The following is a 15540-nucleotide window of genomic DNA, read 5'->3' as shown; positions in this document are numbered from 1 at the left end:
CTGAGAAAACTTCAATATTTCAATTGTCGATAAATAGCTTAATATTTTTATTTTATTTTCATTTCATCCGTATTAAACGATAAGTAATAATTGTTGTGAAAAAGTCTCAACGATTATTATTTTTCAGTAACGATGAACAGTGAACACGCAACTAAGACACCATATCGAATCATTTAGTTGCCTATACTCACGGTAGTTAATTTATATTACCATAAATTAATAATTTTTCTATGGTAATGTAACCTAATTATTATCAATAACATTTTAACCTGTACTTCATGAGAATAATGTTCGAGAATTATAAAAAAATTCCAAGAAAATTTTAATAACATTTTTACGAAATTATTATTTTATAATTTTAAGTCTGTGACTTTGTTTTGAATAAATCAATTTGTATAACATGGGTTTTTAGTTAAATAGGATTAAAGACAAGTGATTCCATTAAATAAATTATGGTAAAAATTGGTGGCTCACAAAAAATAATCTCAATTATATATACTTTAATTACTCAAGTAATAAGTTACACAAATTAAATTATTCAATATATTGATGGATAATATATTTTATAACAACTATGTAATAAACTTGTATATTAAGCAGTATGTTTTGCATGACATTTTTCCGTGTAAATAAAATTTTTCTCATTAGGTGAATGATGATTATAATATAAATAAAAAGTACATAAGTTCTACGAGAATTATTATTTAGTATTTACAATTTAATTTTGACTAATTTAGATAAATGTTGTTTTAAGAATATTTATTGACTTTATTATTATTGTAATATAACAAGTTCATAACTGACCAAGTAATATAAATTTGTTTAGAGACCGGCAAAATAATTAGCATTGTAAAATGCTACATTTAAAATAACTTAATATTATGTTGATATCAAAAATGATGAACAAGTCAAAATAAAATAAAAATTATCAAAACATATAACTGTAAGAATTTAAACATAATCATTTTTAAACACAAAACTATATTTATTTATCAAAATAATAAATTTAATTATTTAGTAACTCAATTAAAAAATCATTCCGAATAAACTTCTTATCTAATATGAACACCAAACCATGTTAACAGGAAACATTAGGTCAGTATTTGAGATAAACACAATATTAATATAATTTTTTTTTTTGTTACTCTTTAATGTTTTTCTTATTAATATTAAATTATATATACATTTAGAATAGGTATTAGGTATATCAATTTATCATAGGATAAAATATAAATAATTTTAACTACAGATATCTAACAAAAATATTGATTATAATTTCAAATTTAATATTTTAATGCCTTTTAACTACAAAATTTATACTTATAATAGATTCTGAGCAAATTAAGAAGCCTTAAAATTAAAAAAAATTAATTTAAATCATTAAAAATAAATCAAAGTTGTGTATACATTAGAACAAATGCAATTTGTACAATTATATCAAGTAATTTTCTTCAAAATATTAGTGTAATAAATAGAAGTTGAATATAAATATGTATATTTACATACATGTATATTTTTAGTATGTGCACTCAATTATCATTACATACTCATTATATTTTTCATCGTAAGAGTTTTATCAATATTTAGCATTATTACCATGAATATAAATTGGATTGATATCAAATTATTGCTACAAATCAAAAAATTTAACAACAAAAATTATTTAACACATTTGTTATAATTATAATAAATTATATTACATACTAGAGTGGCGCATTTAATCGACATCCATAATAATTAAATGTACAAAAAAATATATATTATTATCAAAGTTATTAACATGCCCACTCGCTCTTTATTGCTGCTGCTGCTATATTTAAGTTGGCATACAAAATAAATTATTTTCGATAATTTTTCATAATAATAATAATAATAATATAATAATAATAATAATTGTAATACAATAATAATAATGACAGTAATAATACAATAATAATTATAATATAGTAATAATAATACGTTAATTAATTAATTAAATTGTAATATGCAGTGGCGGCAACGGATTAGTCATTGTATTTGAAAACAAATATTCACGTCTTTACAGTTTCAGTATAAATACATATAATATATACATATATGTTATAATAATACTCAATATTATCTACACATGCATGAATAAATTAACTATTTTTATTTTATTTTTACATTATTCTCAAAATATAGTGTTGAACAAATTGAACAATAAGTTCAACAAGTTGAACAAATTGAATACACATAAAAATAATTATCTTTAAGAATGATCAGTCTGCTGTTAATTTTATACAATTGGAGGCAGCTAAGAAAAAATATTTAGTAAAAAGTGACAGATAATTAATAATAGGCATGTTATAAACACATGACTTGCTAATATAAATAATTGTTATTGCTTTGAAAAGTCATAATATTGTTATTTACTTAGACACAAAAAACTGTTGAGGTCCACCTCCTCCAGGGCCTGATGGACCTCCACCGCCGCCACCTCGAGTATTGGTAGCATATAATTGTTGTTGGAAATTATGAAATTGCTGTGCATAATTTGGATCAGCTGTTGTTGGACCAATAAACGAATTTGATACTGGAGGACCACCTCTAAATCCTACAGGAACCCCTCCTGGTCCTGGACCACCACCACCACCCATTGACGGTGGTAAAGGTTGTGTAGCATCTGGAGGTCCTGGACCGCCTAACATTCCTCCACCTTTATGCTGTTGAGGAGGTGGTCCACCTGAACCTCCACCCATCATCATAATTTGCTGTTGTGGATGGCCAGATGATGGATGATGAAGAGGAGGTCCACCACCACCAAACATACCATCTGGTGGACCACCGTTATAATTACCACTACCCATACCCATTCCACTGTTACCACTTCCTAGTCGTATCATACCTGTTGCATTACCGCGCATCATTCCTCTATTATTATTTGGACCACCAGGTGGTATACCACTCATACTTCCACCTGGAGGACCACCATTACCACACATCATATCATTCATACCAGCACCGCCATTACTGTTATTGTACCCCCCACCACCAGAATTAGGAAAATATTGTAAATTGTGAGTAGGCATTTTACCATCTAAATTAGACAATTGATTTCCACTATTACCCGGTCCACCTGAAAACCTTTGTAAAAAATCTATGCTAGGTTGTTGTTGTGGCTGTTGTTGCTGCTGCTGCTGTTGCTGTTGTTGAGGTTGTGAGGACGCACCATTTCTAGGACCACCACCACCTCTGGAATTATTAGGTAAATATTGTATTGTATTGGGAGCACTAGGTTTAACTTGTATATTAGCACCGCCGTTATAAGGTACTCCAGGACCACCTCCAGATGGTATTCTAGGCATAAGCCTTTGTTGTTGTTGCTGATATTGTTGTTGTTGCATCATTGATGAAGATTTTGGAGACAATGGACCTCCACCAACGCAAGAATTCATCATCATACCACCGTTTCTACCACCTCCTATTGGAGGCATTCCCATTCCTATTCCACCTCCTGGTCCCATAGACATTCCATTTCCATTAGGTCCTGGTGGTGGTGGCCCTTGGCCTAATCCAGGACCCGGTCCATACATCATACGACCACCACTACCAGGAGGTCCACCCATGCCACTATCATGCATTCCACCACCACCCATTCCCATAGGACCACACATGGGATCGTTATTGCCTCCCATCATATGAATGGGAGGACCACCTCCGCCGCCAAAAGGTGACATCATTCCACCGCCAGGATGATGATGACCGGGACCACCAGGATGATGTAAAGGAGGTCCACCACCATGGTTCACAATTGGCGATGATCCTCCACCAGCTACATTATTAGCTAACTGTTGATTCATTTGAGCTAAAGATGATATGGGATCAAAATGTTTCATCGGTTGTTGTTGTGATGATTGTAAACCAGCTGCAGCTGCTGCCGCAGCAGCGGCTGATGGGTTTAAAGGCATATCTCCAGGACCCAAGCGTGATGGAAATCCTAAGGGAGAATCTTTGGGATCCCCCATCATTCCCCCAGATTTATGTTGTGGTGGGCCACTTCCATAATTTCCAGGATATCTTGATTCATTCATCATTTGCTGTTGTGGACTAGGTGGACATGTATAACCTCCATTCCTCATTTGCTGCATATTATTTTGTTTATTAGAAGGACCATTATTGCTTTCCATAGCTGATGGACTAGGTGATGCAAAATCACTAGGTGTACCAGGGTAACGATTACTTCCAACTGGTATATCCATAGATGAGGGTGAATGATGGTTAGAAGGTGTATTAGCTTGTGAAGATTTTATATTTGAATCAGTCATTATCATGTCCATATTATTTTGAGATGTAGGTATTCTAAAATGTAAAAGAATAATTTAAAGATTAAATAATATCAAATACATTCAAGTACTAGAATAAATGTTTAAATCACAATAAACCCCATTTTGAATTAAGAATAGATTTCATTACAAAATAAATTTCAATATTATTTTATTATTATATATAAAATATACCTATATATATATATATATATATATATTTATTAAAATTATTAAACCATTAAACGATAATTTCAACATCTTCATAAAATTTACTCTAGGAATTAAATATAAATATAAGAATTATGTATTAAATTAATTAAACCATGAAATCAAAGTAATAATAACAACCATTGACTAGTAATAAAATAGTAATATGAAAATTGAATGAAAAAATATGTTGTTTAAATAAATTGAATAACTACCAAAAACAGATAAGAATCGATTACAATTATATATTTTAATACTTTAATAAAGACTATGATAAATATGTATTACTTATAATCCTTTATTTTTTATCATTTTTATATTTATAGTTATAAGAATTTAAATGTAGTATGACCTAATCCGTACCCAAAAATTCAAAACAGTATTAAGTATTAATGCTTATTGTACAATCAGTTTAAACAAAAAGTATCATTAAATATAATTAATAAGACAGTAAAAAATTTAATTTATATTAAAAATGAATAAATGCTTATTACTCGTAAATTAATATATAAATAACTAAATAGTTCACAAATAGAAATTAATTTAACAATTGCTTAGCCCTGAAGTATTAATACATTTATAAAGTACGACTGGTTTTAAGAATTATGATTTTATTGATTTTAAATATACTTGATGATGAATTTTTAATTCAAAACCGGTCATACTTTACAAATATAATAATACTTCAGGCTTTTATTTCTATAAGTATATAAATTATTTATTTATTTATTTATTTATATAGGTATATAAATTATTTGTTTATTTATTTATATATTAATTATTGTTAATAAATGTTTATTTTTAAACGAGATAAAAACATTACAATTTAACTCAAAATTAAATCTCTCATTAATAATTTTTAATTTAAGTTTTTCTTCCATACTATTAAGATTGTTTTTCTAAGTACACATATCACACTAATTACACAAGTTAACTTTCTTTAAAAATTATAAAATTAGAATATAGTCAAACTTATTTCACTTACGATGGGGACATCGTAGAAGTAGTTGTAGTTGTGGAAGACGAGGAATCTTTTAAACCAGTATTAGGTTGTTTTTGTATGGTAAGTTCTTGACCATCAAAAGTATTTAAGTACTGAATATGTTGGGGAGAAGGAACAGGCATTAAATTTGGTTCATCTCCTCTTTTTGATAGCTGCTTATTATTGTGACAAAATAAGCCATCTGAAAAGATAAATAATAAAAATTACAAATTAACATATTGAAATAACAATATAAGTGGAGCTTGGTACACACCTGGAGATGGTTGACCACCACCACCAGATTGACCTGGAGTTGCAATATTAGACGATGGAGAAAATTCATTGGACATAGGTCCTTTTTGTTGTTTCATTGATGAACAAGAATTATGGCCTGTGCCACTGCCAGGTGACATGTGTACTGGTGTACCTGGATTACTTGATTGCAGTCTTGATCCACTACCACCTGGAGATCGTACAGCAGTGGGGCTCATATTTGATGAAGGACGACCTCCAGCTGGTGAATTAAGTGCTGAACATGTACGAGGAGAAGGCAATGATAAATTGCTGTTTGTAACTCCAGTCCCATTACCAGCTAAAGGAGAATTAGGGCTACAACTCGGAATAGAAACAATAGGTACACTTGCAGATCGAGCTACTGTTTGGTGGTAAGAAGGAGGTGGACCACAACGTCCTACATCCTTCTTTTTGTCATCTTCATTACCAAACATTGATTTTTGCCAATCAGAAGAACATGAAGTTGGTGTTTTAGGTGGCAATAAGAGATCTGCAGTAGAATTTGTTGCTGCTGCAGCTGTTACAACAGCATCTACATCCAAATCATCATCAATGGAAGGCATTAAATCATCCATACCACCACTTCCACTGCAGTTATCCAATGGACCTCCAACAGAGGAAGAAGAGGTAACAGGTGGAGGTTGTTGTTGAGAAGGTCCTCCACCTCCACTAGAATTTTCAGGAAATAACATTTGTTGAAGCTTACGCAATGTAGCTTGTTGTTCTTCACGATGTTGTCTTTGCTGTGGTGTCAAATTTTCATCAGGTACTTGTACACCTATTGTAAAATAAAATATATATTTAGAATAATACCTAACAGTTAATTTATCACATACAATTAATGATTTAATTCATAATTATAATTCTACATCATTCATTAAATCAAATTAAAATTATAGTTATTTTTAATATTATATTTTATAATGCAATTTAAAAGAACACATGTTACATTTAACATTAACATTATAAAATGGGCGTTTTTAAGTTCAATTAAAACTTTCAATAACTCGAGTCATGTTTACTTAATTTAACTCTTAACTAAATTACAAATTTATTGCCCATAAAAAGTTCAGCCTTGGTATTTTTTTATTTTAAATTACTAACCAGCTAATGAATGATGTGCTGCTGCTGCAGCAGCTGCAGCTCCCAGAGATGAATTTCCACCTCCAATAGTATCATCGAAATCAGCTAAAGATGGAATCATAGCTGCCAAAGAGTTATGACCTCCAGGAGCATCACCTGAACCTGAAGAAACTGGTGGGCCACCTGAAGAAAACAAAATAATATCTGTTTTAGAAGGATGATATTTATTAGGACTACTAATTATTGTCATAACATCAATCATACCATGATGATGTGGAGGTCCACCACTCATTCCTACAGATCCTCGGTGATGGAGAGCACCAGATGGATGATGAGGGGGAGGATGATGAGGATGATGAGGACCACCACCCATTATTGGTCTATGGCCACCATCCATCATGTTAGATGGGTGATGTGGATTTGGATGGTGTTGTTGATGATGTGAATGATGATGATCCATTAAATCTAAATCCATACCATTCATAGGCATTCCACTACCACTACCAGATCCCATAGAACATAGATTTCCTAATAGAAAATCCAAAAGTTATTAAAAATAATATCTTATGGAAATTTTCTTAAATAATACCTTGTTGATTCATCATAGAACTGGGACCACTCATCATTGGTGAATTTGGATTATTATTGTTGTTCATAAGCATTCCAGGACCCATAGGACCACCACTATTACCATGATTTTGCATACCCATACCAGGCCCACACATAGATCCCATCATATTATGATTTGATGGATGTTGTAACTGCTGAGGTCCTGAATCATTCATATGATTTCCCTAAAAAAAAAGTATTATTTTATGTAAGAAATAAGTTAGAACTAGTATATTTATTACATTATAAATTATCAGGGGAGTATTGTTAACAAATAATTACTTCTAATAAATAAATGAATGCAAATATACACCTAATATTAATTTTTTAAGAACATTTCATTTAGGTCTTTTTTTTTTATGTCAATAAAAATTGGTCTAACATTTATGATATTAAATTAATTTTAAATATGGGTTTAATTTATTATCATAAAATATAGATGTACATAATAACAATATATGATACTCATAATACTATAGTAAATAATATAAATAACTTATTTTAACTATTCAAGTCGATAAACTTTAAAAGTTTTCCATTATTAATAATCATATATATTCTTAATAAAACTCTTAAAAAAAACTACATTTGTTTATAATTATAACTTATTTTTTATTTCTGTTTATTATCTTTTAAATTAATATTACAGAATTAATTAAATTCAAGAAATAAAAAGTTGAATGAAAATTTTTACCGAAAATTGTTTATTACATTTATTCATCTTCTTTAATTTTAAAATAATTTCAGCAAATAACTGTCATATATTAATACAGTTAAATATAGGAAAATACTTAACATTTAATTTTAGGTAAAAAATTTAGTTAGTATTTAGTTATATTTTAAGATTAATAAAATGGGGTACAATAGCTTTTTGGTTGTTACAAATATATTAGTAAAATATACTAAACACATAAATTAATTAATAATATTTTAATTATTTGCATTTAGATGGTTGTACTTATTGAATAATTGTTAATAGGTAAATTGCAACACAATATTTGTTTTATTAAATTAAAATATAAAAATTTTTAAAAAAATATATATTATTTTGGAAGGTATTATTAAATATTTATCTTAATATTAATGAATGTGGTACTCTACAAGATTACAATAAAGAAGTTATAATAAATTATACTTGATTAAACTTAACTAAATATTAATTTAACATAGTGGGTAGTAAAATATTTTGTTTCTGTACAAATTTTAATTTAATAAAAAATATGAACTTTTATTTTATATATATATATACATTACTTCTATTCAAAAACAATATATTTCTTACTTTATAAAATTAAATAAATATCTAATATTGAAAATATAAACTGTCAGATATAATATAATATGAAATTAATGTTATTAATTTACCTGATGATGACTCCACATAGGCATTCTAGCTCCAGGTTGTTGCTGCATTATTGGATTATCCATTGATGCAGCTGATGGACTGTTATTGTTTTTCATTGCTCTCGAATAAGGTGTGCCACCACCATATTTTGGTTGTCCACCATGAGGTGCCATGCCTTTATTAAGCTGCTGTTGATGTTTCAATTGTTGTTGAGATGCAACAACATTATTCATCCACTGCCCAGGATTTTGTCTATTAAACTGGTTGACTTTTAATGGATGTTTCTAACAAAATTAATTACATTTTGGATTTTATTTTTACAATATTAAATACAAACAAATTTTTAAAAAATATGTAACAAATGTAAACAAATCAAATTACTTCTAAAAATTTTTTTGTTCGTGGTTGAGCACAATGATACGCTATAATTGTAGGATATTGTCCAGCTAATACTGATTCAGCTGATTTGTTTGCTAAACTGGTTGAAAATACGAAAATTTGACTTTGTTGTTGCATGTACTGTTGTTGTTGAGCATCCATGTTTCCACCAGTTGTATTTGATTGTTTATTACCCGTAGTGTTACCACCCAAGACATTACTCATTAATGGTTGTACACCACCAGAACCATCAATTAAATCGGTTGGTCCTCCACTACCACTGCTCATTGAAGATAGCACAACTCGATCACAAGATTCTAAAATAAAAATGTAATGCTAAAAATTTGAAAATTAATAGTTTAAAAACTACATTTTACCAAAATCAGACTCTACTGTAGTTGTAGTTGTACTGGTTGTATTGTTATCTTCTATTTTAATACCACTGTTATTACCGATGTCTTCATGTTTAACTGTGTAATAAATCAATATTTTAATAAAATACAAAAATAAAATTTAGTTGTAACATACTTTGACCAAGACACATATCATTTGACATAAGTTGTTGTTTCTGGTCAGTGTTTGATGATCCTGGTGATGCGTTACTACCAGCACTTCCACCTCCAACACCACTTTTATTATCTGCTACATCCCCACTAGCATTATCTATTAAAGCTGTCATATCAGTTTCAGTTTTAATAATGCTGTCTAAATCGTGATGAAGATCACCACTATTATTATCAGGCGTTTTGATCATTTGGTTATCATCACCGGCACCAGGGTCCCCCCCTTCACTAATAGATGAAGATTTATTTTCTATGCACTGCTTCTCCTTGATCATCACACGCGTAAGCTATTGTGTGATTATAGCTTTTGTTTGAAGAGAGCTGTTAAAAAAAAAAAAAAAATGAGTATAAATAATTTACATATTATAAGAATAACATAAATCTAACTAACGAATGTCAAATATTTTAAATTGGGAATTTTCAATATTTTTATAAAAATATCATCTAATTTAAATATTAATTTTAATTTTCAAAATAATAATATTTTGTGTTTAATAAAGACATTTAATTTTAAATAGGTAAAGAGACAAAATGAGTATTATGATACCAATCATAATTGGTTAAATATATAAAACAATAGGCAATAAGGCATTGTTATGCTTTTATTAAAATAAGAAGTCTTAATATAAACTCACTATAGTATTAAATACAATTATAACTACAAATATTTAATAAATATCAAAAACAGTACTTGAAATATAAATATCAGCAGTCATCTCCAAAGGTATCTCAATAGATATCTATTGTAACTAATAATTCAAATTTTAATCTTTATAAATTTTTTTTTTTTTAATTTGAAAATGAAGATTTTTATCTCAATATAGGTTTGCATTTAAAGCACTATCAACAAAAATACTAACAAGAAATTAAAAAAAAATATGAGTTACCTGTAGAGTATTTTTAGGTCCCATTCATAATTATGGTAGTTTTATAATTTAAATTTCTAATAATAGACAAATTCATAAATAGATCATTCATCACTTTATTCAGAGTAAAAAATTGTAAAAATAATAAACATTTATAATTAGAAATATAAATTTAAGAATCCATAATCAGTGTTGGGACTATCTCGATAAAATTATCGAAAAAATAATCTAAATAAAGTCCAAATTATCTATTCATCTTTTATCTAGATAAATCCGGAATATCTTTATTTTATACTTCTCTTTATGCGTTTTCAAACAAAGTGGTTTTTTTTTTTTTTTTTTTTTATTAAAATAAGATTTTATTATTTTATTTAGCTGTTTTTCATAATTTGTCATACAATAATAATTTAAATATGTGAACTGTGACATTTATATGTATTTTAAAATTTAAGTTATTACATTAAAAAGTATTTTAATACAAATTCCATCACAACCCAATGTTATATACTTATATACTAGTATATTATCTTTATACAACTTAATGTTAACTTATATAACCAAATTAAATTTAGTTAAAAAAATATGAATAATGTAAGGCCACTTAGTAATCACTACTTGTACAGATATTAAAATATAGGTAGGTACAATAAATAATAATTTAAAATAATCTAAATCTGTTAAACATTTACTAACCTATTTATTATTAAGATTAATAAGAATATTCCATCAAACCTTAAGGCATTAAATAAAAGTTATTTTAAAAATATAGCCTAGAGTCAAACCTTGAATGTTATTTTAAATAATTCTCTTTTATGTTTTTATTTCATCTAGATAACTGAAAGATTATCTTTTATCTTTATCTTAGATAAACCTTTACTCATTATCTTTATCTTTAATCTAGATAAAAATATTGGTTATCTTTCCCAACACTACCCATAATTCTATAATTAAATAAATTATACACTAAAAACCTGTACTTTATAATTTATAAGCAAGATTATAAGTATAATTTACGATTATTAAGATTATTAAAATTTAATTTTTCTAAATATTTAAATATATTTCACTTTTTAAATATTTTTTTTTTTTTTTAAATAATTTACAGCTTTTTATTATCGTTCTGCAACTCAAAATTCAATACAATTCAAAATTATTACTATTTACTTTTATTCAAAATCTAATAAATTATAATAAATTGCCCAGATAGGATCTACTTAAGAATTAACATATATATAATTTTATTATAATCAAACAGTTATAGCATTCAATAATAATTTTAAAAATTAAGTACCTATATTTTTATAAATAGATAAAAAATGTAAAGACATATCCAGTATACAATCTACATCATGATGGTTGAAAATTAAATACATATAAATAAAAACCAAATAAACATATATATATTTATTTATTTTTGTATATATTGAAAAACAACTATTTTCTATTTTTTTTTTTTTTTTATAAAAAAATTTAAAAAATCACCTAAGGAAGAAAATATAAGACTCATAGTTGGTAAATTAGATTCATGAAAAGGCATATAATTAGTAAAATGTTACCTATTTTTTAAAATAATGTGAAACTCATACTTTAAACCTTATAGAGGTAATTTATAGTGAAGTTTTGTAATAAAGCAATAAAAAATGTAATTAAGAATTAGTAAATGGTTAATATGCGTAAATTAATATATAAATAAATAGTTTAAAAATAGAAATAAATGCTTAACCTGAAGTATTATTATATTTGTAAAGTATAACCGATTTTAAGAATTGCGATTTTATTGACTTTGTATATACCAGATAATTAATTTTTAATTAGAAATAGGTAGTACTTTACAAATATAATATTCCAAACTAAACATTTATTTACATATTTCTATGTATAAACTATTTATTTATTTATTTATATAATAAGGTTTTAAAGTTAATTACAATATTTCTAAACCTTTGTATAATGACAACACACTATTTAAATATTTCATACCTTATGACACCATAATAATAAAATAACCATATATTTTTTTTAAAAAAAATTAGAAATAATTTAGTCAACATTTTTTAAATAATTTCATCAATTTGAAACAATATAACTTATATTTTACTATATCAAATACCAATTTTTATATTTTGTGTATAAAAATATTTGAATATTTTTTTTGTCATTTAAAATACAGCAAAAAGAAAACATTGGTTTACTTTGGAAAAGGTTTACCATATTATTAGTAATAACACTTTTAATAATTATCTTTCATACATTTATAAACATGATAGGTATAGGTAGATAAGTAGTCTTGTCATTGATTTTCTTAACTATAACTATTTTAATATTAGTTTAAATCTTATTTTATCAATTAATTTATAATATTTGATGAAAACAGTAGTTTTAATAAATTCATTGAATATATTTATATCAAATTGTATCACTTATACATATGCCCCTGATAAATTATTTTAAAATTATGTAGTATATATATTAATTTCTAAGTGTAAAAAAACTAAACTTAACAATATTAATAAGTGCAGTTTTGAGATTAAATTACATATTTTTTATTCTACATTACTGAAAATAAAAGAATATTTTAAACATAATCTTATTTCAATATTTGGATAAAAATGGACTTGCTTTTTTGCTTCATTTTAATTTTGTTTTTGAGCAAATTGCATAGAATTCTCTATTTATTACATAGGTATGAAATATAGAACTGTGTTCAGTATTAGGGGAAAATATTTTTGATACTTAAAAGAAAATATTAACATTTTATTTAATTCATGACTAATAAAATGTTATTAATTATTCTTCTGATATTATAATTGTATATGATGTTATTATAACATTGAAGACAAAACAAGAAATGTGTTGGTTGTGGCTCATAAGAATAAAGAATAAACAAGCTTAACTCTTTCTAGCACAGGGGTCTGAATAATTTCCATACCTTGGCTGCACAGGTACCAATTTGTTCAGAAAAAGTATGATCCAAACATAAAATAATGTTGTTCTATTAAAAAATACGAAGTAGGTAGGCGTTAAATAATTTTTTAAATTTTTACAAAATTTAAAATTTCCGAGTCTTACTTGCTATCTGAAGAAGATTTAAAAATTATCAGTTGACATGAAGGCAAACAGTAATCATTGTCATCACCAGAATTGTCACACGAAGTATCACTATTATCATCAGAAGGAATTTCTTTAAAAAATACTTAACCAATGTCCTCCTCATTTGTTTAAACTTATTTTTGATAATTAAGAAGTAAAAAATACAACTAAACCACTAGTATTTCAATTATAAAAAAATAAATAAATATAATAAATTAATAAATTAATTCGTATCATCTATGTTTTGCTCATTTTCTGCATGGAGGGTTATAAATAGGATACTTGCATTTTATATTTTTACAGACAAACAGTTATCGATAAAATGGTTTTACAAGCATTGAATGAAATTATACCATATATTCTTTCATATGTAATAATATAATTCATAGTTATATATTTAATACGGAAATGTAAAAAAAACAATATTAGGAATATTTGGTTGACGAAAAGAAAAAAAAATTACCAATATTCCACAAATGATAACTTCAAATAATTTGATATTAATTAGTTATTATTAAATTATTATTCAATAGTATTAAATTAGTTTTATTATTAGTTTTATATATATAATGGACTGTAATAAATATTTACCTCAAGTCTTGATGTATAATTATTTAGAGCAACACGGAAAAATTATTTTAAAAGATTAAAATTATTTTTCGTATCACCAAGATGGAAGTGAGATTTTTGAGGTGGGACATATGGTATGCCACCGTGCCGGAAAGAGTTAAAAGCGGTAGGTGTGTTAAGTTATTTGATGGATATTATTGAGCGAGCACAACTCACCAAGATGCTTATGACGATTGCAACATTGTCTAGTGATGGAACAAAGTCAAACGTTATGGCACGGTTTTCCGTTCATTCTCATCACCTCCACCAGTGTCGTTCGATCGGATTGGGTGACCTTTCTGTAGCATGGTCTACACAGTGAACTGTAAACGGACTCGACATAACCACAATCATATTGAAGAACGTAAAAGGCGAGCACAGCAGCACTGGTCCAGTGGATAGTGGACTGACCTGCGTATCTACTGTGGGACAAGACAGCAGACCGGTGGTGTGTTAATGGTGCAACATGTTCGGCGACGATCACCGAACGGACACGAAACGGTCAATCCCTAAGGAAACCACTAACACGTTACGGGACGACGGGACGGCCGGTAAAGGCAGCGGTTGCGCGACGACGTCCGGACGGGATTCACGCGGTCGAGAACCGCGAGACCGGAGACAGCGTTGAAAAGACGCGCCCACAAATCTGGGATCGCGACAATTGTGCGGTCACGCGCGTACCGGACTACGGTAAACAAAACGTGTAAGTTCAACCACCGCGTTCGCAGCGGGCTGGCTCGGCGATGCGCGGATATCGGCGACACGAGAGACAAGTGCACGCGAAACGCTTCCGGATCGCGTACGTACGCGATGAGCTAGCGAAGAACCGTTGTGGTGTTGTGTCGTCGTGTGCTTGAGAGCCCGATCGTGTACGCTGGTGCTGCTAGTGCTCCGCCGACGAATGACGATTATTATTATGTTGTAACGTAGTAATAGTAATAATATTTCACGCGCACGCACGCGCACTAACGCAACGAATACGAGTACGAGCACGCACGCACGCACGCACTAACACGCACGCGGCAGCGCACGCACGTACGCGGGCCGCTCGCACGCGCAGGGGCACGGGAACGGGGCGCATTCGCACGATAAAGCGCCGGACGGTCGGCCGCGGCGGCGGGCATCGGCCATTTTGACGGTAACACACGGCGCGTGGAGGCGAAAACGACGCGGATCGAGTGGAGGCGACAGGACCGACAACAACAACAATAACACACCGGATCGTATT

At 28.5% G+C, this 15540-nt stretch overlaps 1 protein-coding gene across 2 annotated transcripts; it reads right to left on the bottom strand.

Moving 5' to 3' along the window:
* Positions 1-2219: 2219 nt before the first annotated feature.
* On the bottom strand, positions 2220-15279 carry LOC112685555 (protein BCL9 homolog). 2 transcript variants are annotated; one of them, XM_025557479.1, is made up of 11 exons: positions 14490-15277; positions 9713-10068; positions 9562-9654; positions 9188-9501; positions 8827-9090; positions 7442-7646; positions 7117-7380; positions 6874-7035; positions 5750-6547; positions 5479-5677; positions 2221-4320 (listed from the first exon to the last, which is right to left on the bottom strand). In XM_025557479.1, the coding sequence occupies exons 2-11, from the start codon at positions 10020-10022 to the stop codon at positions 2391-2393; spliced, it is 4539 nt and encodes a 1512-aa protein (XP_025413264.1). In that variant the 5' UTR covers positions 10023-10068; positions 14490-15277; the 3' UTR covers positions 2221-2390. The 2 variants fall into 2 exon arrangements, with proteins under 2 accessions (XP_025413263.1, XP_025413264.1); XM_025557478.1 differs by having other exon boundaries at positions 2220-4320; positions 6874-7380; positions 14490-15279.
* Positions 15280-15540: the final 261 nt, after the last annotated feature.

The sequence above is a fragment of the Sipha flava genome, unplaced genomic scaffold (genome assembly GCF_003268045.1).
Source record: "Sipha flava isolate LNK unplaced genomic scaffold, YSA_version1 282_pilon_pilon, whole genome shotgun sequence".
In the NCBI taxonomy this organism is placed as follows: domain Eukaryota; kingdom Metazoa; phylum Arthropoda; class Insecta; order Hemiptera; family Aphididae; genus Sipha; species Sipha flava.
Note: the sequence above shows the minus strand (reverse complement) of the source record. Positions and strands in the feature narration are given on the sequence as shown.

What these genes read in the sequence shown, in the direction of transcription:
- LOC112685555 (XM_025557478.1), bottom strand. Translation starts at nt 10,022, where the DNA reads ATGATCAAGGAGAAGCAGTGCATAGAAAATAAATCTTCATCTATTAGT. An exon ending in TTCTATGATGAATCAACAAG is followed by an intron (nt 7,381 to 7,441) that starts GTATTATTTAAG and finishes ATTTTCTATTAG; the next exon opens with GAAATCTATGTTCTATGGGA. An exon ending in ACTTCTACGATGTCCCCATC is followed by an intron (nt 4,321 to 5,478) that starts GTAAGTGAAATA and finishes TTTACATTTTAG; the next exon opens with AATACCTACATCTCAAAATA.